Raw genomic sequence first — 25,548 nt, 5'->3', positions numbered from 1 at the left:
CGTGTGAGACATTTAGCATACTTCAGAATTCCAAAAGTGAGGAGAAATTACGGTAGATAAAAACGAGATCTGAAGGGACAACAACAGACAGAGTGCTTAGCGAACATTGGCCGTTTGCTCACTGCATTTCATCAACTAAGGCATTATTTGTGTTTTTTCTTGATTTCTTTGGCATCTAAAAAGTTTCAGAAGTGATAAATCTGGCTGTAAATTTTTTTAATCGCCCATGGTTCTCAAGTGAGTTTTTACATACAAAATGAAAACGCATCTGAAGAAAAATTTACAGCCAGATTTATCACTTCTGAGAATTTTTAGATACCAAAGGAATCAAGAAAAAACACAAATAATGCCTTACTTGATGAAATGCAGTGAGCAAACGCGATAATTCCCAATATTTTCAATGTTTACCAAACACTTTAGCTGCTGTTGTCCCTTCAGTCCTCGCTTGTCTATACCTTCATTTCGCTTCACTTTTGGAATTCTGAAGTTGGGTACATGTCTCTCATACTTACCCCGACTCCCAACAATTTTTTTCAGCGCACAAATTCAACATTTTGGCAGTTTTTAACAGGTAGGAATGTACGCGTTTCTTGCATTAATAACATATACCGGAAGTGACTGATGTCCTCCAGATGGATTGAGCGGCTCCGTGCGTCGAGCCCTATGACCCAGTGACCTTCCGTGCAACCCCCCTATAGGGAACAAGATGCCAATTTCCGAGTATGAAAATGGCCATAACGTTTTTAATACTGAAGATATGAAAGTGAATTAGGTGTCAAATTAAACTTCTTTTTATGCTTTATTTGATGGGATAAATTAAAGACTTATAACCATATAACAATTACAGCACGGAAACAGGCCATCTCGACCCTTCTAGTCCGTGCCGAACACGTATTCTCCCCTAGTCCCATATACCTGCGCTCAGACCATAACCCTCCATTCCTTTCCCGTCCATATAACTATTCAATTTATTTTTAAATGATAAAAACGAACCTGCCTCCACCACCTTCACTGGAAGCTCATTCCACACAGCCACCACTCTCTGAGTAAAGAAGTTCCCCCTCATGTTACCCCTAAACTTCTGTCCCTTAATTCTCAAGTCATGTCCCCTTGTTTGAATCTTCCCTACTCTCAGTGGGAATAGCTGATCCACATCAACTCTGTCTATCCCTCTCATCATTTTAAAGACCTCTATCAAGTCCCCCCTTAACCTTCTGCGCTCCAAAGAATAAAGCCCTAACTTGTTCAACCTTTCTCTGGAACTTAGTTGCTGAAACCCAGGCAACATTCTAATAAATCTCCTCTGTACTCTCTCTATTTTGTTGACATCCTTCCTATAATTAGGCGACCAAAATTGTACACCATCACTCCAGAATTGGCCTCACCAATGCCTTGTACAATTTTAACATTACATCCCAACTTCTATACTTGATTTTGAAAATCTCAAAATGTTGTAACATTGCTACTATTTCCTTGCCTCCATAGATGCTGCTGCACCCGCTGAGTTTGTCAACCTAAAGATAGACGCTAACTAGCTATAGGGCCTTTGGTTCCTACCTGGCGACTGCCTGCCGACCAATCCGGAGTTCGGGTAAGATGACGTCACGGCGCCAGTCCAACCGCCCGCTCTCGAGGCGATGGCGCGAGCGAGCAACGGTCACCCCATAGCCCCGCCCATCGCCGGGCACGTCATATGGCGTGCGCGCTGTTATATAACGCCCCGCCCCGCCCCCTCTCGCGGGCCGCCCCCCCCGCGTACCAACGGCCCCCCCACGTCTCTGCCGCACCGCGAGCCGCCAATCACACGGAGGGCAGGTGATGGAATCATTCGAGGAAGTGTGAGTGGGCAGCACCAAAGACTGAAGACAACGGATGTATTGACAACGGTGCCCAGCGAGGAATGTGAGTATATGCAGCACTGCCCTTTGAAAATAAAACCTTCACACACGAATTGAAAACAACGGCAAGTTCTTAAAAAGTCTCGAATGGTTGAAACTGTCAGTTCTGAGGAAAGGTGACAGTCGCAGGGACACACGGCTGGAGAGTGTTGGCAATCCTGAGTGAGTTACGGTATCAATCCCAATTGAAGGTTCAAGTCCTCAGTCTTGGGTGAAGATCACGATCCAGGTGAAGATTTTGGTTCCAGGATAAAGTGCCAGTCCGGCGAAACAAAGCTGTAAAGTGCCTGTCCTCCTGGATTAAGGTGTCAATCTCAGGCTGAAGCTGTCTGATCAATTCAAGGTGGTTTCAGATTCTGTCAACTGTATCGTTTTGAGGTAAGGATATTCTGGAAAAACTCTCAAAGAGGAGGATTGATAATGGTTTGTTTTCATTTGTTTTTGTCAATTCGAACATAACTTAATTTCTGCTTCATGGCACACAGGAGCTAGAGGGGAAACATCTTCGAGGGCAATGGAACATTAGCAAGTAGTGTCCGATTCTGTAGCTCTGTAGGAATTACAGAATCTTTCATCTGATGGGATAAAGTGCTGATGGGATCATCTGAGGTGCTGATGGGATGGACGGTGGGTAGTTTGTTTGGTAGTGAGATTCTTCCTCTCTCTATGACCATATAGATTTGCTTTGGTTTCTTCAGTGTCCTCCTACGTCCCAAAGACATACAAGTGTCTTACAAATCTGAGAGTTTTTTGAAAAGATCACCAGGCAGACTAATAATGGCCAGGCAGTGGCTGTTGTATATATGGTCGTTAGCATGGTCTGTCACAAGGTCCCGCATGTTAGGCAAGTCTAGAAGGGTAGATTGCATGGAATCCACGGTGAGCTAGCTAATTGGATTCAAAATTGGTTTGGAGGAAGAAATCAAAGGGCAGTGGTGGAGGGTTGTTTCGCTGATTGGTGACCTGTGATGGGGTTCTGAAGGGGTCAGTGTTGAGTCCATTGTGGTTTCTTAACAATTAACAATTTAACATTGACAGTTTGAATGACAATGTAGTTAACGTTGTTAGTAAATAAGCATACAACACCAAAGTTGGTGTTATCTCGGACAGTGAGAAATGAGGTCTATGTTTATAATAGGACCTAGACCAGTTGGGAAGATGTGCCAAAGAAAAGTAAATTGAATGTAACTCTGACAGGTGTCAGTTTTGTGAGGTGTCCAGTGTGAGGTATGTTAAACAAGGGTTGGGCTTATTCAGTAAATGGTAGAGCCCTTGAGAGTATTGCAGAACAGAATCTGGGAGTGCAGGTGCAAGGTTCCCTGAAAGTGGCAATTCAGGTGGACATTGTAGTGAACATGTGTCTTCATTGGAAAGGGTATTGAGTACAAAAGTTGGGATGACATGTTGCAGCTGTATATATGTTGGTGAGACCACACTTGGCTTACTGTGTGCAGTTCTAGTCGCCAGGTTATAGGAAAGTTATCCATTAGTTGAATAGGGTACATATGAGATTTACCAAGACTCATATGGTTACAGTGAGAGGAAGGGCATTTGAGGGGAAAGTTGTGGTGGTGGAATTAGATCAAATGACCAGATTTAAGAGACACTTAGAGAGGTACTTCTGTTCTTTGCTTCAGTTTAGTTTATTGCCATGTGTATGGTGAAAAGCTTTTGTTGCGTGCCATCCTATCAGCAGAAATATAATACATGGTTACAGATGAGCCATTACAGTGCATAGATTCATGATACGGGAATATTGTTTAGTGCTTATTTCAGGATATGGATCTAACCCTTATTGAGATATCTGTAGATGGGAAAACCAGTTGGCTTGGATGTGGAGGGCTCAAGGGCCTGTTTCTATTTTATACAGCTTGATGTCTGCCACTGGGGATATTGCATTTTTCTTCAATGAGGCTTTGAACATTTGTTTTATACATTCAGGGGATATGGACCTCACAAGCTGATCCAGCATTTAATTACCCATCTCATGCCCTTGGGAAGATGGTGGTTCACTGTGTTCTTGATCTGCTGTGGTCCATGGGGTGTGGGTGTACCTGCATTGCTGTTAAGCCAAATGTTCCAAGATTTTGACCCAGCAACTGCGAAGGAATGCCGGTACATTTCCAAGCCAGGGTGGTGTATGTCTTGGAGGGCTACTTTGAGGCGGTGGTATTCCCATGCTTTTGCTGCATATCCTTCCAGCTTATAGAGACCATGTTTTGGAAGGTGCTGTCTAAGGAGTCTTGGTGCGTTGCTGCTGTGCACCCTGTAGAAAGATGGTACAATACCAACCCAACTTGTATCGCTACTGAACCTTTCTCTTCTAGAAAGCTTTCCTCAAGGAAGAAAGACCAAAACAAATTAATTTTACTACTACCAAGCAATGTACCTACTTGCGCACATTCCTTATCCTCCTCTTTCCACACTCTTTGCTCAATTAGGCTGCTTTTAACCTTGGCCTTCATGTGTAACACTGAAGGGAATTTTAGCCTCTAAATGCAAATGCACAAGCTTCCAAATGTACGGCAATGCTCATCCTGCCATGACATCATATGTTTGAAGAGGGCCCAACCTGAAATATTATCTACCCATGTTCTCCTGAGATGTTGCCTGACCCACTGAGCTACTCCAGCACTCTGTGTCTTCTTTTGTAAATCAGCATCTGCAGTTCCTTGTTTCTACATTACCTCATCATTGTTGTCCCAGACAACATTACTTCATTACCTCAAGGTTCTTGTTGATTGGCTCTCAAACACCTTATTCCCAAATTCCCTTTGGAGCTACACGGTGGCACAGCAGCTGCTGCCTCTAAGCTCCAGCAACTTGGGTTCAGTCCTGACCTGCGGTGAGGACTGTGTGGAGTTTACACATTCTCCCAGTAACTGTATGCTTTTCCTCCAAGTTCTCCGGCTTTCACCTACATTTCAAAGACAAGCTAGTTGGTGAGTCAATTGTCCTTTGTAAATTGCTCCTAGTGTATGGGTGAGTGGTAGATTTGGGAAGATAGAAATGGGATTTGTTTACATTTAGTGCTTGATAGTCAGTTTAGATTCAGTAGACCGATAAGCCTATTTGATTAATAAGATCATACGACATTGTATTGACTACATTTATCATTTACCGCAAGCCATTTTGCAGTACCACATAGAAATGTTTACTGTGCGCTTGTCCACTTTTCACACAGTGTACTCTCCTTGCACATGGCAAAGGTTATAACATTTCTTGGGTACATGGAGCATTTTAACAGTGGAAAATAAATGTTGGACGAATGCTGGTAATGTGCAACGACTCTGGAGAAACTACTTGGGTCATATATCATTGGGAAATGGATGAAGAAGCACTGAGCTACAGTATCTTGGCCGTTCATTTTGCCTACCCTTTAACTATTATTTTAATTAGAACTTCATCTCCGATATCACTTTCCAGTGCCAGAGTCAGTTAGTGCTCAGCCAATTTTAGAATTGGGTGCAGAATAACTCTGGTCAGTTTTCAAATTTATGTCTCAGTTTGAATTACACAAGGATTTTGTACTGCTTTAGTCAGGCATCCTGCATTACACAATATTTATAGCAATCACTGTTTTCTTGTTTAGAGTAAGTATGCACGTTCCTGAAGCATGTTTATTTACCCAGTTTTTTTTCATTGTATTATCTTTATCAAATCATGGTAGCTATTTCTGTAAAAATAGTTGCTGAAATATTTGTTAAACCATCTTAACTGTCGTTTTAAAAATAAGTTGTTTGTAATGTGTTTCCTTTTGAACTCCTGGTAAACTTATTGTATTTTGGAAAATCACAGAATCTCATGAGAGAAACACCAGAATCTTTCCTAGCTACTGAAACAATTTGGTTTAATAACAATCTCATAACTGCCATCTCAAGCTTTGTGTGCCTAATCTCATGATGTGATCTTTGCTTCACAAGCACTTGTTCTGGAATATTATACCTGTACATGGTAACCTAGGTGATCATTTTCTTGAATAATATCAATATAATGTAGAAATTCTGGAAAAAAAAAAATCACTTTTTCTACAAAGGAATGCTATGGCAATCCCTTATATTGCATTGACGTAGATGTGAACATAGAAATTAAGAGCAGAAGCTCCACCATTTACTGATGAGATTTAAATCTGAGCTCTATTCCTGCTGACTTGGGAAAACATTTCACCACCATGCTAATCAAGAATTTATGTATGACTGCCTTAAAAATATTCAAAACCTTTTTCCACCCAGGAAGAGGGTTCTAAAGATTCTTGATCCTCTGAGAAGAAACAAAGTGCTGTCTTAAACAAGCAACCCTTGTTTTCAACTAGTGATCCCTCTTTGTATATTCTCGCATGAGATCAAAAATTACCTCAATTTTTATACTGTAGAGATCCCCAGAATTTGTATGTTTCAATAAAGTGTTATCTCTGATGGATGCAACCCTAGCCGGTCCCATTTTTCCTCAAGGCTATTCCAAGCATTAGTCCGGTAAACTCAACGATGCCGTTCATAACTAAAGCATAACTTCTATTCCATTCATCTCACAATAAACCATACCGTTCTGTTAGCTTGCTTAGGTACTTAATGTACCTACATACTAGTCTCTTCTAAATTGTGTAGGGGGAAACCAAGACCACTGTATTTTTCTTACTGAAATGCCACATTTTACCATGTTATACTCCCATTTGCCAGTTCTCTGCGCACGGACATAATCTACCTGTATCTCTTTGTACCCCCTCCCCATCATCTTCACAAATTCCTTCCAACCTATCTTTGTGTCATCAGCAAGTTTAGCAATCATACCTTTTGGTGCCTTTGTCCAAGTTATTGATAGAAACTGTAGGAAGAGTCATGTGGCATAGAAATGGGCCCTTTTGCCCAATTTGTCCACACTAACCATCATGTACCTCTATTCAGCTGCTCTACTACCTGTTTCAACAAAATTGCTTTGTCTTAGTAATAATTGTCAAAGATTATGTTCAATGAATGGAGAATGAATTTTATTTCAAGGAGAATTCATTTTGAGCATATTTTTAATCTGTAGTTCTGTCCCATGCTCCTACTTTGGTTAATTAATGCCATCTAAGATTGAAATGAAAGAATTAACTTTTCTGGGGGAATTATTTAATGTCTATCTTTTAATATTGCAGTTTAATGGAAGTGGAAACTTTACCTAATTCACAAAAACTAGCCACAGAAGTTGAAAGCATTCTTATTAATTACTACAGCATTGGAAAGGATGAATGGAGAGTTGCAAAGGAAACAGTAAGTATCTATGACATTGTTTGTGGCACGAAGGAGTGACCTGGGAATTGTATTAAGGAGTACTCTTGCTGGTGTTGGGATAGAAAACCACATATCCAAGCTTACCATCTTTCTTTCTACCTAAGGATCAGACTTAATCAGAGTAAAGTAAACTGCAGATGTTAGAAATTTGCAAAAAAACAATGCAAGAAACATTCAGTGTGTCATGCAGAATCCATTGAAAGAGAAACCGAGCCACAAGTTTTGGTCAAAGGCCCTTTGTCAGAACCCAACAGTCTTTGACCAGAAACATTGGGGCTGTTTCTCTTTCCACAGATGGTGCTTGACTTACGGAGTTTCTTTGCAGAATTGTCTGGTTATATTTTGGAAATAATCAATGCATATGCAGGATAGATGCACTGTAGATTTCCACATTCTTCAAGATGATTTACAAGTTTGATATTTTAAAAAATTAGATTCAACCTAGATAATTGATAATTTAATTCTATATGTAAAATATGGTTTCCTCTACAGTTGCATGTGATAAATTAGAATGCATGATCTTATTTTGTCTGCCTTCATGGTCTTTTTGTATTTATAAATAGATGTTTTTTATAATTTAGCAGTAAACAATCTGCTGTGTTGGGAAAATTTTAGTATAAGTGTATTTTGCATTTCCGTTCACTTTATGACCTATTTAATCCTGGGTTTGCAGAATGATGTAACTGTTTGGCGGAAGCCCTCGGAGGAATTTGGGGGATTTCTGTAAGTATTCATTGAAACTTAATCTTTGGAAAGTTGGAGGAAACCGCAGCACCTTGGAAAAATCCATGTGGTCACAGAGAGAATGTACAAACTCTATACAGACAGCACCTGTAGTCAGGATCGTACCTGGGTGTCTGGCACTGTAAGGCAGCAACCCGACCCACTGTGCCGCCCTAGAAGTACTTTCATAGTAGGTCGTTGTAATTAAAGTGAATTAAAAAAAATTGAGATAGTGATGAAAGATGATAATTTGAGAAGTGCAAGCTTGAATAGTATCAAATAGTAACAAATATTTAATAATCATTTTCACTTTTATCAACAATGGTGCAAGTGAGACATGTGGGCTGAGGAAGAGATACAATGGAAATATGTATTCAAATGGTTATTTATTCCTTTAAACCAATAGGACTTAAGAAGCAAAAATACCAAGGGCAGGTACGCATACAAACCATGATTTGATAAAAAGGTAGATACACATGCAAACCATTATTTTGATATAAATCTTCAGAAAAGGGAGTTGAACAGAGTGTGTATATGGACTTCAGCAAAGCATTCAACAAGGTTCCGCATGGTAGGCTGCTCTGGAATGTTAGATCGCATGGGAGAGATAGCTGAATGGATAGAAAATTGGCTTCATGGAAAGAAGCAGAAGGTGATGGTGTAAGGTTGCTCCTCGGACTGGAGGCCTGTGACTAGTGGGGTGCCTCCGGGGTTCGGTGCTTGGCCCGTTACTGTTTGCCATCTACATCAATGATTTGGATGAGAACATACATGGCAAAATTGGCAAGCTTGAAGAAGATACAAAAGTGGGGGTTTTGCAGATAGTGGAGATGGTTGTGAAAAATTGCAGCAGGATCTTGACCGATAGGCCAGGTGGGCTGAGGAATGGTTGGTGGAACTTAATACAGAGAAATGTGAGGTGTTGCATTTCGGGAAGTCTCTACAGTGAATGATAGGGCTCTGGGGAGTGTTGTAGAGCAGAGGGATCTAGGAGTGCAGGTACATGGATCTTTGAAGGTGGAGTCACAGGTAGATCGGGTGGTCAATAAGGCTTTTGGCACATTGGCCTTTATCAGTCAGAGTATTGAGTATAGAAGTTGGGAGGCCATGTTGAAGTTGTAATTTAGAGTATTGTTAAGTTCTGTTACAAGAAAGATGTCAAGCTGGAAACGGTACAGAGAAGATTTACGAGGATGTTGCCAGGACTTGAGGATCTGAGCTATAGGGAGAGGTTGAGTAGGCTGAGACTCTGTTCCTTGGAGTGCAGGAGGATGAAGGATGATCTTGTAGAGGTGTATAAAATCATAAGGAATAGATCGGGTAGATGCTCGGTCTGTTGCCCAGAGTGGGTGAATCGAGGACCAGTGGACATGGGTTTAAGGTGAAGGGGGAAAGATTTAATAGGCATCTGAGAGGTAACTTGTGGTGGGTGTATGGATCAAGCTGTCAGAGGAGGTAGTTAAGACTGGGACTATCCCAAATTTAAGAAACAGTTAGACAGATACATGGATCGGACAGGTTTGAGGGAATATGGAACAGATGCAGGCAGGTGGGACTAGTGTAGCTGGGACATGTGGGCAAGTTGGGCCGAAGGGCCTGTTTCCACGCTGTATCACTGACTGAAAATTGGGAAACGTTGTATCTCTGTTTCTTCAGTCCTTCTTTCAATTTCTAAAAGATTCCACCTTTATAGTGACAGGAAATTACAGGTCTGTATAGATAGTAAGATTCAACTCCACCTTCTTCCTAACCCATTTTCTATTGACATCTGATCCATTCTTCTGTTATCTTCCGATTAGACTAATTAATATACTCCTACTATAATTGGCATTTTACCTATATTTTATTAAAAAATCAGTTCATCCAATATCCAAATTCATACTGGACTTTTCAGTCTAGAAATTGGACTGAGACCTTTTCATTTTTCATTTATAATTAATAGTTTGTACACATGTTCAAAAGCAAGTAACAACAGTTTATTACTGGAATAGGAGGAGCCAATGCAATTTATGTTGAAGTGTGTATGAGTTTACAAGTGAAAATGGATAGATTTATTTAGAGAGGAGCAGAGTACAACTGTTTTTAAAAAATGCACTGCAAACTTATTTGTAATTAGTTTGTTTGGAAAGAGAACGTTAGTAGAGATTTTTAACAAGACATGTATGTAATTCACAGCTACAAAACTCAAGGAATTGTGAAAGAGACTCCCAACAGAATAGTGGATTTCATTCGGCCTGGCCCATGTAGATTAGCCTGGGACAGCCTGATGACTTCCATGGACATTGTTGGGGAATTTGAACAGGTATGATACACTTCTTGACTTCCTCATTTTTTTATTTGTCGCTTGCATTTACAAGGATTATTCCTCTGGGATCTTTTTTTGTAGTTTTCTGTCTTATGCTTTCTTTAGAAATCTTGACATAACTATCAATTTGTCCCATTATGAAAGCATGATGCAGTGATAATTGCCAGTTTTCTTTAATTAACTTTTTTAAGTTCTAGGACAAGATTCAGCATTTGTTCCTTTCTGTTGATGCAGCAGTGCAGTTCAGTTATCAGGAATTTAGTTAGGATGTTGTCATCAGAAGGGAACACTGTGCGCATAGTCAGCAGATTTAATAACCTGCATACTGTCTAGTGCAGAGATTTTTGCTGAGCCAACTCCTTTCACATTTTCGCACTGGTGATCCTACTGGACCACCAGACAACCCTGCATCACAGGATCTCTTTCCTGGCATATATGGCAATAATGAGTACTTGTATAGAGCTTCATGTTATTTGACGTTAATATTACCTATGATCTGTCTTGGAGCAACTACATGGAGGCAACAGCCATGAAGGGACACTAATGCCTCCACATCCTCAGAAGATTGAGGAAATTCGGCATATCCCCAATGACTCTTACAAACTATAGATGCACCATAGAAAGCATGTTGTCGGGTTACATCACAGCTTGGTTTGGGAAAAGCTCTGCCCAAGGCCGCAAGAAATTGCAGAGAGTTGTGGAGTCCTAGTCCAGACTCCCCACCATCGACTCCATCCTCACTTCACGCTGTCTTGGGAAAGCAGCCAACCTATTCAAACACATGTCCCACCCCACCCATTTCCCCATTCCCCTTGCTTCCATCGGAGTGACGGGAAGGACGGGTGGACGGGTGCCCAGTGGATTCTGCAGAAGATACAGAAGCTTGAAAGCACGCACTATGAGACTCAGGAACAGCTTCCTCCCCTCTGTTATCAGGCTTTTGAATGGTCCTTCCATAAGCTAGGGTGCTGTGTGTTTCACCTCTATCCCATTGTGGACATTGGACTTTGTCTACGGAAATATGTAATCTTCAATAACAATCAGCACGGGAGCACCTCGAGGCTGCGTGCTCAGCCCCCTGCTGTACTCACTCTGTGCTCATGACTGTGTAGCCGGACAAAATGTGAACTCCATCATCAAGTTCGCCGACGACACCACTGTTGTGGGACGAATCACAGATGGTGATGAACCAGTAGAGAAGTGTGATCGACCGATTGACCAAATGGTGCCAGCACAACAACCTGGCTCTCAACACCAGTAAAACCAAGGAACTGTTTGTGGACTTTGGAAAGGGAAGGATAGGGACCCACAATCCCGTTTATATCAACAGGACGATGGTGGAAGGGTCAAAAACTTCAAATTCCTGGGCGTGCATATTTCCGAAGATCTTTCCTGGTCCCAGCACACTGATAAAATTATAAAGAAGGCACATCAGCGCCTCTACTTCCTGAGAAGATTACGGAGAGTCGGAATGTCAAGGAGGATTCTCTCGAACTTCTACAGGTGCACGGTAGAGAACATGCTGACTGGCTGCATCGTGGCCTGGTTCAGCAACTTGAACGTCCAGGAGTGGAAAAGACTGCAGAAAGTTGTGACCGCTGCCCAGTCCATCTTCGGTTCTGACCTCCCCACCATCAAAGGGATCCATCGCAGTCGCTGCCTCAAAAAGGCTGCTAACATCATCAAAAACCCACACCATCCTGGTCACACACTCATTTCACCATTGCCATCGGGAAGAAGATACAAGAGCCTGAAATTTGTAACATCCAGATTCAGGAACAGCTTCTTACCCACAGCCATTAGGTTATTAATCACGACATCAAATAAGCTCTGAACAATAACAGTCTATTATTATTATTGCACTATATCTGTTTATTTATTGTGTATATATGGTCTATAGACACTATTGAACTTTTATCTTCCATTTTGTATTATGTTTACATATTCTGTTGTGCTGCAGCAAGTAAGAATTTCATTGTCCTATCTGGGACAGATGACAATAAAACTCTCTTGACTTGAACTAATGCGCTAAAACGCTGAAAACTATGTATTGCACTCTGTATCGTACCCGTTGCTCTACCTATTGTACATGAGTTTGTTGTGACTGCATTTAATGTACAGTATTGTCTGATCTAAATGACAGCATGCAAACCAAAGCACGGTACACATCACTATAATAAACCTAAATCGCATAGGGTATATTGAGACGTTCTCTCTTGCTTCCTACAGCCTCCCTTTGCTGCCATTAGACGTATTGCTGCTATCAGTGCATATTGAAGGATGTATCTGTGTGACAGTGTTTGTAGATTCCCCCAAATTAAATTTTGTGCTTTAAAAGTCAACATCATTCCCACTTTACCACACTCTCAAAGATGTTATGAGGCACTTTCACAATACTCTTGGGGGAGAATCTACTCCAGCTTGTGTGGCACATCAAATGGCCTAAAATCCATTTTCAAGATAAATTAGATGCTTTTTCATCTGGTTGACATAAATGGATGTTTTAAATGTCAATATTAAGTGCTTGTGGAAAGTGTCACAATTCATTGCTTAAGAGCAATTATATTCTGGTTGAACTGGCTTATAGATATCAGTAAAGACATTGCTAACTTGACAGTCATGGGAATGAGAATGCTGTCACGCTGAACGTAGTGAAGAGACTAATCTCCCAATAACCTGTTCAACGTGGTTGTATTACTTAACAGCTGTCACCAGTGAGAGTCTTGTTAAAGCTCCCATGCTCCACAAGGGTAGATAATGGAGGATTAACTAAATATAAAAGATTAAAAAATAACATAAAAGACATATATTCTTTCTTTGGCTTGAATCTCAATCGATAATCAAAGTGTCTAAGTACAGATTTGATATCGACTGGTATTTGGGGATGTTTCTTAAATTTTCCCTTGCATGTTGTGATCTGTACTCTTTCATCCTGTAAACAGAACCCTCCTTGCAATATGTTCTTTGACACTGGCAGATGTGGCTTCTGTTCCATCATAGTGATACAAGGGGTGGGAGATTGCACCCTTCACTAGGTCCACCCTGTTTCGACGAATGCAATCAACCTGGCGTGCGCAAACAGAAGATCAAACAGAACAAGTTGTCTTACAACTTTAGGCTGTGCACCCCATACACAAGAAGAAGATAGTGATACAAGATGTTTCGCCCAATTTGTATTTTTGACTGAGAATATATTACCAAAGCAGCCATATCTCCTTTCCTGTGCACTTGGGTTTTTTTTTTACATTGATTCATGGCAGATCTAAATTGGAGAGTCCCAAAATTGGGCTTGAATAGTACTATACATCCCTCCCCCTTGCAGGACTTGGTACATAATTGCAAGCAGTAACAGCCAACATCAGGCACCACTGCATCATTCTCCATGTGGAAAACTTTGCTTGTCATAATTGGCACGAACCTATTTCCCTCATGATCCAAAACTGCTTTATGGTGCCTGCTAGATTAATGTGGACAGCTGGCACAACCACACTGTTCCTTGGCGGCATCCGTCAAAAGGAGGCTCAGTATTGAGAGTGACCAGCATTTGTTAAAGCTAAACTGTAGTATATAAAACCAACCTGCAATTTTAAGAGGGGGGATGTACTTTGGTTGCACAGGCATGATATTCTTCAGATTTAAATCGGAATTCTGATTTTTTTAGTTTTCCTATTTTTCAATTTTTTTGTGCCCGATTATTTGGTGGCCAATCAACCGCTGTCTCTAAGGGGGTTGCATCCAATCACCGACCAGCTTCCCTTAAAATTCCCGTCCAATCAAGAAATCGGTCTCCTGCCGTCCAATCAGCCGCTGTCTCCAAGGGCGTTAAGTCCAATCACATAATGCGCCGGTCACTCGGCGGCCAATCAGACGCAGTCTCCGAGGGCCGTTGCGGCCAATCACCAACCAGCTTCTCCTACTGAAGCAGAAGATGGCTGCAGCCAAAATCACCTTTTCTGTACTGTTTGCACACAGTGCTAGGCAAAGAGACATTTCAGTTAGCATTTTTTTGTAAAGATTTTTTTAGCTTTATGAAGTCATTTATTTCATGAAATATTTATATTTTGGGGGGTTATTTTACTGGTTATGTGTTAGAAAAATTCTAAGCTTCTGTTATGTAAACTACCAGCAGAAAGCTTGGGAATCAATTTAATAAAAATGCAGGAGTCCCCTTAAACCCCACTGGGGGGGGGGGGGGGGGGGGGCTAACCGGCCTCCTGGACTCCCGGCCAATACTTCCTACTTCCTCTGGAGGTGAATATCATGCCTCGCTGCAGCAGGTGCTAGTACTGCCATTGCACCCTATTTTTATCAGTATGCTCCGTCAACCAGGAATTGTACCTGTTGTTTCTATACTTTACCATACCCTCTCATTTCAAAAGGCTTACACATAGTTAGCCATTCCGTTGTGACTGCCGTATCCTTGTATTTCTGTCACCCCTTGGTCAAGTTACATTTCCTGGCCTTCAGGCTAGAGAAAGCTACACCAGTAGAGACAAGTTGAACTGTACCACACTTCCTTTTCTCATGCATGACTTGTTGGTACATAATTGCAAGCAGCAACAGCCAACATTAGGTACCACTGCATCATACTCCAGTGCTCGACATCATTGTATTTATCACTACTGAGATTGTCAGTAACAGCATTGAAACTATAGATGATACCCCTGCAGCACATCTACCTCCTCATTTCTCCATTAACTCTCATTTAAAAAAAAAATGTTGGTTCTGTCAAAGCACGAAAATGCACCTTGTGCTTTCCTCAATTCCATGCCTTAACGACTTTATCGCAACCTGACCAGGTTTTGGTAGAAAAGGCGAGTTCACATCTCCCGTTGCGGTCTGTCCTATGCTCTCAACTCCCCCTTTCTATAACATCTGCGGGTGCAGGCCCAATTGCGTCCCTCTCGCTCAAGATATGGAGTCAATTTAGGAAAAACTTTGGTTTACAAGGCCCTTCCATCTTGACCCCACTGCTTAAAAATCACATCTTTAATCCTTCAAGTACAGACTCCGCATTCAAAACCTGGCATAGTAATGGCATCAGTAGTATCAAAAACCTATACAAGGATGGTATTTTTTCGTCTTTTGCAGAGCTTTCGCACAACTATAGCCTCCCAAACTCCCACCTTTTTCGTTTTTTCCAGATTAGGAATTTTGTGAAGAAGATATTCCCCCATTTCCCAAATCGTCCCCCTGAAACCCTGACCGATTCCATCCTAGCTCTAGATCCCAACCGGAAGAAATGCATCTCTTTTTTGTACAACTTATTAGGGTCGGTTATATTGAAACCTCATACCTCATTAAAAGCTGCGTGGGAGGGCGAGCTGAATATGAAACTAACAGACCAGCAATGGGACTCTGCCTTGGATTTGATCCATTCTTCCTCCATATGTGCCCGTCATGGCCTAATCCAATGCAAAGTCCTTCACAAAGTCCACTACACAAACGCAAGATTATCTAGAATATACCCCGCTGTTAAAGACACCTGCAACAGATGCAATCAATCCCCTGCCAACCATAGTCATATGTTTTGGTCTTGCCCTAAGCTAGCAACCTTTTGGAGGAATGCTTTCGACGTGCTAAGCAGAGCCTATGGCCAGACTATTCCTCCAAACCCACTGTCAGCTATTTTTGGTATTCCCCCCAACACCAACCTCTCTGTTGCGTTGAAGCGGGTCCTGGCTTTTACAACCCTGTTAGCCCGGAGACTGATTTTGCTTAACTGGAGACTTACCTGTCCCCCGACACACGCCCGCTGGATCAAGGAGGTGCTCTACAACTTAAAGCTTGAAAAACTTAGGTTCTCTCTCAAAGGCTCTACCAAGACATTCCTAGATACATGGAACCCTTTCCTGGAACTTGTTAACTCTCTTAACTTGTTTCCGGACTCGGAAGAGGACTGAGTGTCCTCTATCACAGCTCTGTCTTATTGCAGCTGCTATCCCCTCAACCCCTCCCCCCCTCCCTCCCCACAATCTATTTATTTATCTATTTATTTATTTATTTATTTTTTCCTCCTTTTTTTTTTTTTTTTTTTTTTTTTTATTTTTTATTTTTTTTTATTTTTTTTTTTATTATCGTATTTGTGTGGATGTGTACGTATGTGAGTGTTGTTTGTTCCCGGGTGGCGAGGGTGGGTAAGGGTAAGGGTAAGGGTTTTGAGGGTCGTTTACATACTGTTGTACAATTATGTCCTGATTATCACTGTCTGTTATCATTGTATGTATGCAAATTGCTGTTAAATTCAAAATTCAAATAAAAAGATTTAAACTAGAAACACAAGTGGGTGAAGATGAAATTATACTATCATTCAATTTAACATAACACCCCAGACACTGACAATGTCATTTCGAGGCTCACGTATATATGTTCTGTGTAACTTCAATCTCAGGGGAGCTGACATGTACATTTCTTGAGCTAATTTCCTGAAGAGGACTCTTAAGAGAATTAAGTGGAGTAGACTACAGAAGAAAACTCCGGCAGGAATTGGTTGAGGGTGATCAGCCATGATCACATTGAATGGCGGTGCTGGCTCAAAGGGCCGAATGGCGGACTCCTGCACCTATTGTCTATGTATCTATGTAAATGACGTAAAGTGATTCATATATTGGCAGGCCTGCAAAAATGCCAGAGTGCACATGGTGGAACTCAGCACTAACTGTGCACAAGGTATTGATTAGAGCATGAAGCCTATTATTTTGAACATGGAAGTAGTGAGCAACTGTGGAAAAGACCTGATCCCAACCATAACACAAAGTCTGATAGTTATGACGCAACTTGTACAACAGCATAAGCAGAATCTAACCAGTATCTAGGTTCTGCAATGGAACCCAGTTTATGAGCTCAGTTAGCGTTGTTGAAAAGGGCTCCCACAGTGTCATCATAGTCCGGAATCTACGTGCCTACAGGTTACTAGGAATGATTGAGGTACAATCCCAGAGGAATGACAATTACTCCATAACAGGTTACTGGGAATGATTGAGGTACAATCCCAGGGGAATGAGAATGACTCCATAGACCATAACATCTGTTGACTATTTTCAATATGACGGATTCTCATTCCCATGACTCAGTTGGCAATGTCCTCCCTGTTGCCCATTAGCTAGTTCCGCCAGCAGGTGATTGTTCTTAACAGGAGGGTGTGATCTGAAGTTTTGGCTTCGAGCGCTAGAGCTGCTGAAATCACTCTTCAAAGTAATTTGCAGTCTCTTCCATTTGAATTCCACAGTCTTCCGCCGTCAGGCTGCACAAATGGGATCACATCATGTAGGAACACTAGGATGGGAAAAGGCATGCTGAAGAATGGTGCTGCGGAAGTGCAAAAGGGTATTTAGTATTTTTCGAGTTACAAATTTGGTCCCCCTTTGGCTTTTGAATTGTGATTAACATGGGAGATCTGATGGTCAACAACAGAAGGAAACTAGTGAAATACTGATTAAGTACCGGTATACACTGTTTTAAATCTGTGGTGGAAAGGTTATTGGAGGGGATTCTTAGGGACAAGATTTACCAGTATTTCACTATAAATTGCCCTGGGGTGTAGATGAGTAATACCTTCTGGGGTGCGGATTCATTCATTAATGAAAATACAAGTTCATCCAGGGAAATAAAGTCACATCCATAACTGCCACAGTCACCCATGGTGTTCCTCAGGGATCGGTGCTGGGGCCACTGCTTTTTATCATCTATATTCAACCTCTTGGCAATATTCTCCGTAATTTTGGAATCAATTTTCACTGCTACGCCGATGATACACAACTTTACCTCTCCACAAAACCAAACACCTCCCTTCTCCCAACTGCCCTCACCACCTGTCTTCAAGCTATCAGCAACTGGATGTCACTCAACCTTCTAAAACTCAATGGAAATAAAACAGAAATCATGCTAATTGGCTCAAAGTCCACACTCTCCAAAACCCACCCGTTCACCATTTCAGTTGATGGCTCACCCATACCCACCTCCTCCCATGTCAAAAGTCTCGGCGTCATTCTGGACAGTACACTTTCCTTTGGCCCCGACATCAGCAATATCACACGCTCTGCATACTTTCATCTCCGCAACATCTCCAGACTCCGCCCCTCCCTCTCCAAAGACAATACAAAAGTCCTCATCCACACTCTGGTCACATCTCGCATCGATTACTGCAACGCCCTCCTCACTTGCACCTCCAATAAACTTCTTCATCGCCTCCAATGCATTCAGAACTCTGCAGCCCGGATCATCACCCGCACCAGATCATCGGACCACATCACACCCATCCTCACTCAGCTCCACTGGCTCCCTGTGCACCACCGGATTAACTACAAGATTTTACTGCTGACCTTCAAAGCCCTACACCACCTTGCTCCCCAATACCTCTCTGACCTGCTGCACTCCTTCCCGGTCACTTCGTTCCTCCTCAGCTGCAATTTTAACTATCCCCACATTTAGACTCAGCACCATGGGTGCCAGAGCCTTCAGCTGCTCTGCCCCACGTCTCTGGAACACTCTCCCACCTCCCATCCGTCACCTGGACACTCGATCAATTCAAATCACAACTCAAAACACACCTGTTTAGATTAGCATACCCGACATAACTTCCACCATGTTCACCCTGATTTTAATTACTTAAAATGTTTTGTGTATTTTTTGTTTTTTTGTTTTTTTGTTTTTAATCAACTTGAGTTTAATATTGATAAATGTATTGTGATTTTATGTCCTGTAAGGTGTCTAACGAAGGGTGTCCAGAAAGGCGCCAGCAAATAAAATGCATTATTATTATTATTAAGAATAAAAATAAGGATTAATGTAGGATAAATGTAAATGGTTGTTTGATAGTTCATATAGGCTGAACGGCCTGTTTCATGCTGATGACTCTCTGACTGAACTAACTTGATGTTTTATTTTGCAGAAGATGTTAAGTAAATATTTTGTTATTTATCCCATAAAATAATGAAGAAAATAATATTTGATACCCTACAAATTTATTCAGCAGGGTTGTTGTTTGATGCAATACACCACAGCAGGACAATTGTGGAATGTGATTGCCCCAAGAGAATTCATTGACTTCTCCTACACCACAGATTACCAGGATGGGTTGCTAACTTGTGGTAAGCATATGCAGTGAAGTTTACAGTCTTTTCTCTATTCCTGGCCGAGACAGCACCCTCCGCAACTCCATGGTTCACTCATTCCTTCCCACCTAAACCACCCCCTTTCCATATACTTTCCCTGCAACTGCAGGGGATGTAACAACTGTCCCTATACCTTTTTTCTCGCCTCCATCCAGGGACCCCAGCAGTCCTTCCGTGTGATACAGAGGTTTATGTGCACCTCACCTCACCTCATCTACTGCCTCCGGTGTTCCTGTTGTGGGCTCCTGTACATTGGCGAGAGCAAGCGTAGATTCTCCTGGTTGCTAACCATTTTAACTCCTCTTCCCATTCCCATACTGACCTTTCTGTCCTGTGCCACCATCATTTACAGAGTGAGGCCATATGCAAACTGGAGGAACACCATCTCATACTTTGCTTGAGTAGCTTACAACTGAACGGTATTTATATACTTATGAAACCCTGATCTTGGATGTGGATGTATTTATTTGTGTGTCTATTTGTGTGTTTTTCTGTGAAACACATCTCCTCGAAAACACGACGTGCTAACGATGAAATTTTTACATATTCCGATAGAGGTTTACCTCATGATCTCGAAAATCGCCTCATCTGAAAATTTGATTCATTATTTCCCGAGTTTTTTAATTAAATTTGTTCACAAAACTAAGGTATTTTTTAAGGCTAACGAGCTGATAACGTCGCAATGGCTCTGCTCCACGCGGCTAGCTGCGCAGTTTTCAATGCAAGTTTTCTGGGCACTGTTTTCCACGAGCTACGAGTTACGTTAACCCCCACAACCGATTTCTGTCATAGTGGATGGAGCGTCCCCACAATAATCAGACACCACTGTCTCTTTAAGAACACAGACTGTTCTCTACACTGTGGGAGGCCAATAAAATTGCCAAGGAATTGCTTTGATCAACACTTGTGCAATGTTGAAGGACACTGCTGGAGTAACTCAGGTCAGGAAGCACCACTGGAGAGCATGGATAGGTGACATTAGGGCTGAGACCTACTGTTGGATCGTGGCTCGCACCCGACCGCCACAAGGCCGAGACCCGCAGTGGTGCCGGGAGATGCAGCACCAATGTTCACCTCCTCCCTGGTCTCTTTGAGGCTGGGACCACCAAAGCTGCTGCCGAGCCACACCATCATCTCAGCCGCTTCCAGACCAGTCCTTCCAACCATTGCCGCCAGGCCAGGATGCCGACACTGGCCCACGACTGCTTCCAGGCTGGACACACTGCTCCCACTGCTGGCCCACACGGCTTCCTTGGCCACTTCTAGGCCGTGCCTACTGCCACCGCCACTGCTGAACCTTACCTGCACTCCAGCTACCTGCAGGCCGTAACTAATGACTCCGCCAATCCTCACCACTCTCCCGGCTGTCAACTCACCAGGATTCTAGGCCCGGTTCCAGACCAAGACTCTGAACGATACGATACGATAAAACTTTTTTCGGGAAATTGGTCTGCTAACAGTCACAACACCCAAGGTACACAAAAACTTGAAATTAAAAGTGAAAACAAAAATAAAAAAACAAGCGACTGTTGTCTAGCTGCCGTGTGCACAGCGCCTTCACCGGAACAAATGAACAAACAAACAAACACAGCTTTATCCTTTGGGCAGAGGATTCTAAACTGGAGTGACAAACCCCCCCCCCCCCCCTTTTTTGTTCTCCCACTGTCCCTTACGGCGGTCCCCACACTCCGGTTCCTCATTGTTCTTCGCGGAGATCCCCCCATGCTGGGAGCCCATTGTCTTTCCTTCTCTCCCCGCCGCTGAGACCCCACTGCCGCCGAGGAACCAGAAGAAGGGTTCTGACCTGAAACGCCACCTATCCATGTTCTCCAGATAATCTACCTGACCTGCTGACTTACTCCTGTACTTTGTGTCCTTTTGTCTATTAACCATCATCAAGCAGTTCTTTGTTTCTACTACGTCAAGTCAACTTTATTTGTCACATACACATACACGATGTGCAGTGAAATTAAAGTGGCAATGCCTGCGGATTGTGCAAAAACCTACAGAACAGAATAGAACAGAATCAGTATTTACATAATAGAAAAAAAAGAAAAAAATACAGCACTATTAAAAAGACACAACACAACAGTAAATTAGTACAGTAAATTGGTGAGATAAGAGTTTACAGTCCTGATGGCCTGTGGGAAGAAACTCTGTCTCATCCGCTCTGTTTTCACAGCATGACAGCGGAGGCGTTTACCTGACCGTAAGAGCTGGAACAGTCCGTTGCTGGGGTGGAAGGGGTCCCCCATAATGTTGCTGGCTCTGGATCTGCACCTTCTGATGTATAGTTCCTGCAGGGGGGCGAGTGTAGTTCCCATCGTGCGTTCGGTCGAACGCACTACTTTCTGCAGAGCCTTCTTGTCCTGGGCAGAGCAGTTCCCAAACCAGATCGAGATGTTGCCGGACAGGATGCTTTCTACAGCCCCTGAGTAGAAGCATTCAAGGATCCTCAGAGAGACTCTGAATTTCCTCAGCTGCCTGAGGTGGTAAAGGCGCTGCCTTGCCTTACTCACAATTGCGGCAGTGTGTGTTGTCCATGTCAGATCCTCTGTGATGTGGACTCCCACGTATTTAAAGCAGCTCACCCTATCCACAGTAGCCCCATTTATCTCCAGTAGCGTATACGTCCACGGATGTTGTGCCCTTCTAAATTCCACAATTAGCGCCTTAGTTTTTATGACATTCAAGAGGAGGCTGTTGTCCTGACACCAGAGTGCCAAATCAGCCACCTCCTCCCGGTAAGCCTTCTCATTGTTATCGGAGATCAGGCCCACCACCACAGTGTCATCAGCAAACTTGATTATAGAGTTGGAGCTGAACCTGGCCACACAGTCATGTGTGTACAGGGAGTACAGTAGGGGGCTGAGGATGCAACCCTAGGGGGATCCTGAGGGTGGTCGATGTATGACTTACCATCTTGACTACCTGGGGCCTGGCGGTGAGAAAGTCCAAGGCCCAGATGCACAGGGGAGTGTTAAGCCCCAGCAGCTTCTCAGCAAGTCAGGACTATCGTATTGAAGTCTGAACTGAAGTCGACGAACAGCATCCTCACATAGCTCCCCCCTTCTGGCTGTCAAGGTGAGAGAGAGCGGTGTGCAGAACCTGGGAGACCGTATCGTCCATGGATCTGTTCGGACGGTAAGCGAACTGCAACGGTTCCATGTTGCGAGGGAGGAAGGAGCAGATGTGGTTCTTGACCAGCCTCTCAAAGCATTTCATGACTACCGAGGTGAGGGCCACCGGTCGGTAGTCATTCAAGCAAGCTGGAGAGGCATTCTTTGGTACAGGTACAATGATGGATCTTTTGAAGCAGGCAGCGACCACGGACCTGGCCAGGGAGAGGTTGAATATTGTGGTGAGGACTGGTGTTAGCTGAGTAGCACAAGACTTAAGTACTCGCCTAGATATACCATCTGGGCCTACAGCTTTCCTCGTGTTCACACGTGTCAGAGCCCTCCTCACATCGCAGAGGACCTCCCTGCAGCCTCGCTAGCCACCACGCTGGCGGTGTTGTTAGCCGGCGAGCTAGGGGTGATGTTGCCCGTCTCGAATCGTGCGTAGTAAGAGTTCAGGTCGTCAGCTAGGGAGGTGCCGGCACTTCCGGTTGAGGGGGGGGGGGGGGGGGTTGCTCCGGTAGTAAGTTATAGTCCGTAGCCCCTGCCAAAGGCATCTGGTGTCCTGCTGCTCCATCCTGTCCCTGTACCTCCTTTTTGCATCCTTCACCGCCTTTCGCAGTCGGTAGGTCTCTACCTTGTAGTCGTCCATATTTCCGGATGCCAGGCCAGAGTTGTAGGCAGTGGTGCGAGCATTCAAGGCAACGCAAATGGACCCGTCCACCCAGGAATTTTGATTAGGAAAGATGCTTACCGTGGGGACGATGTTGTCGATTATTGTTGCGATGAAGTCCGTGACCGCTTCCGCGAACTCACTGACGTCACTGGAACTTGCTTGGAACATATTCCAGTCGACATCAGTCAGTGCATCCTGCAGTGGAGTAGAGTTCCGGAGAGAGGAGGAGAACTTCTTCAAAGTAGGCCTGAAGAAGGGTTTCGGCCCGAAACGTCGCCTATTTCCTTCGCTCCATAGATACTGCTGCACCCGCTGAGTTTCTCCAGCATTTTATTTGTGTACCAGTGCATCCTGCAGCATGGCCTCTGACTGGTTGGACCACCGCTTTACGTCCCTCGTCACTACCGCTTCCCGTACTATCCGTTGTTTATACTCCGGTAGCAGGAAAATGGCAGCGGGGTCAGATTTTCCAAAAGGAGGGAGTGAAACAGCCTTGTAGCCTTTCCTGAACGGTGTGTAGCAGTGGTCCAAAGTTTTTTCCCCCATGGTGGCACACGTGATGTGTTGGCAGAAGTTAGGCATGACCTTTTTGTGATTTGATTTGTTAAAATCTCCAGCCACCACCATAGCCGCATCAGGGTTCTTGGTTTGGTGTCGACATAGCACATCGTGTAGGGCCGATAGTGCCACTTCGGTGTCCACATGCGGTGGAATGTAGACGGCTGTGATGATCACTGAGCTGAACTCACGGGGAAGGTAGAATGGACGGCATGAGATCGTCAGATGCTCCAGGTCCGTTGAGCAGGAATGAGAAAGCATCTTAATATATCCAGGGTTGCACCAGTTATTATTGGTCATGTAGCAGACTCCTCCACCCTTGGATTTCCCAGATTCTTCCATTCTGTGCAACAACACTTTCTTGGTAATCCCTTACTTTTTATATAGCAGACACCATTACCCCTGTGCTGTCCGTTATGAGGGTTTACTGTATTATCGACATCAAATTGCATTAGTTATGTTTCGGCGATTGCTGCAGGGGTCAGGATTCATGTTTCCAGTATGCATAGCCTTGTGCGAAGATTCCAAATTCAGAGAAATTACTGTATAATATTAAATTATTCTCATTAAACAGGATCTACTTCATTACTTCTATTCAATTTAAAGCCATACATGCAGCCACGTTGTAAAGATGGTTTTGTTTCATTCCTAATTTAATTTTCATAGAACGCATGTGTTGTACTGTAAAGGGTTTAATTATTTTGTGGACTAATGCTTTGAATTATCTAATTCTGTTAAAGAACAACTTTTTTCTTAACCCAATACAGGAGTCAGCGTTGAATACGGGGAGAAACAAGACAGTTTTGTTCGTGGATTTAATCACCCATGTGGATGGTTTTGCATTCCCTTGAAGAGTGACCCAGACCACAGCATCTTGACTGGTTTTATTCAGACTGACTTAAGAGGAATGTTGCCACAAACATTAGTGAACACTGCAATGGGAAATACATTAGTTAATTTCTATAATGACCTCCGAAATGCTTTAAAAACTTAAGTCTGGGATAAAATAATAACCATAGATGACCCCTTTGAAAAGATACATGTAACTCCTTAATATGTTGCTATTCCATTCTATTGCAGTAGCCAGGCTTATTGTAGATCCTCTTGTGATGTAATAGCCCTGATCCACGGTGCGAGTTCATTCCAAGAGCTCTCCTGAGTTAAAAAAAAAATCAAACTCGTGGTTAGCACGGAGAATGAACGTAGCAGGTACGTCGGAGCTTGCTGACATCTCTTAGCGCTAACGGCAGGTACTCGGGAAGACTAGCTAACGGCAGGTAAGCACGGGAAGACTCGTGAAGATTTTTCAACATGATGAAAAATGTCCACGAGAGCCCCGAGTACCGACGAGTGGCCATGACCGTAAATCTCCGAGTTCGAATCAGGGCAAACTCAGGAGAACTCTTGGAATGAACTCGTACTGTGGGACAGGGGTTTAAGTTTAGTAAGTTTTAAGTTTAAATACAATATGACAACTTCAACGTAAAGCTATCAGTAACAATGAGCTCAGTCTGAAGAAGGGTCGCGACCCGAAACGTCCATTCCTTCTCACCAGAGATGCTGCCTCGCCCGCTGAGTTACTCCAGCATTTTGTATCTACCTTCGATTTAAACCCGCATCTGCAGTTCTTTCTTACACAGTAACAATTAGCTAACGGATTTTAATCTTAATGTGCAGCCTTATAATTCCATAATCAATTCATCCTGAGGTTTGTGTTCAAATAATTAACTATTGTGGTTTCAAAAAATCAGAAAAATGGGTTTATATTCATTGATGACAATGCTCAAACTATCTCTTGAAAATGTGCATTCAAATGGCACTAGTTTCATTTGGTGCTGTGGGAGAAAGACATTTTTGTGAAAGGACAATGTTTTGCAAATTGATGT

General features: G+C 43.0%; 1 protein-coding gene across 3 annotated transcripts; it reads left to right on the top strand.

The window, feature by feature from the left end:
- The first annotated feature begins 1,763 nt into the window (after positions 1-1,763).
- stard4 (StAR related lipid transfer domain containing 4) lies at positions 1,764-24,885 on the top strand. 3 transcript variants are annotated; one of them, XM_033017420.1, is made up of 6 exons: positions 1,764-2,276; positions 7,033-7,147; positions 7,842-7,891; positions 10,067-10,193; positions 19,171-19,285; positions 24,430-24,885. In XM_033017420.1, the coding sequence occupies exons 2-6, from the start codon at positions 7,037-7,039 to the stop codon at positions 24,654-24,656; spliced, it is 630 nt and encodes a 209-aa protein (XP_032873311.1). In that variant the 5' UTR covers positions 1,764-2,276; positions 7,033-7,036; the 3' UTR covers positions 24,657-24,885. The 3 variants fall into 3 exon arrangements, with proteins under 3 accessions (XP_032873311.1, XP_032873309.1, XP_032873310.1); XM_033017418.1 differs by having other exon boundaries at positions 19,168-19,285; XM_033017419.1 differs by having other exon boundaries at positions 1,770-1,902; positions 19,168-19,285.
- Positions 24,886-25,548: the final 663 nt, after the last annotated feature.

The sequence above is a fragment of the Amblyraja radiata genome, chromosome 3, assembly GCF_010909765.2.
Source record: "Amblyraja radiata isolate CabotCenter1 chromosome 3, sAmbRad1.1.pri, whole genome shotgun sequence".
Classification (NCBI taxonomy): Eukaryota; Metazoa; Chordata; class Chondrichthyes; order Rajiformes; family Rajidae; genus Amblyraja; species Amblyraja radiata.
This window is presented reverse-complemented; position numbering and strand designations above follow the sequence as displayed.

Bases quoted from the DNA above. Each gene is read 5' to 3' on its own strand.
- stard4 (XM_033017418.1), top strand. From the start codon at position 7,037: ATGGAAGTGGAAACTTTACCTAATTCACAAAAACTAGCCACAGAAGTT. The intron at 7,148-7,841 runs GTAAGTATCTAT...CTGGGTTTGCAG, and splicing joins GGAGAGTTGCAAAGGAAACA to AATGATGTAACTGTTTGGCG. The intron at 7,892-10,066 runs GTAAGTATTCAT...TGTAATTCACAG, and splicing joins GAGGAATTTGGGGGATTTCT to CTACAAAACTCAAGGAATTG.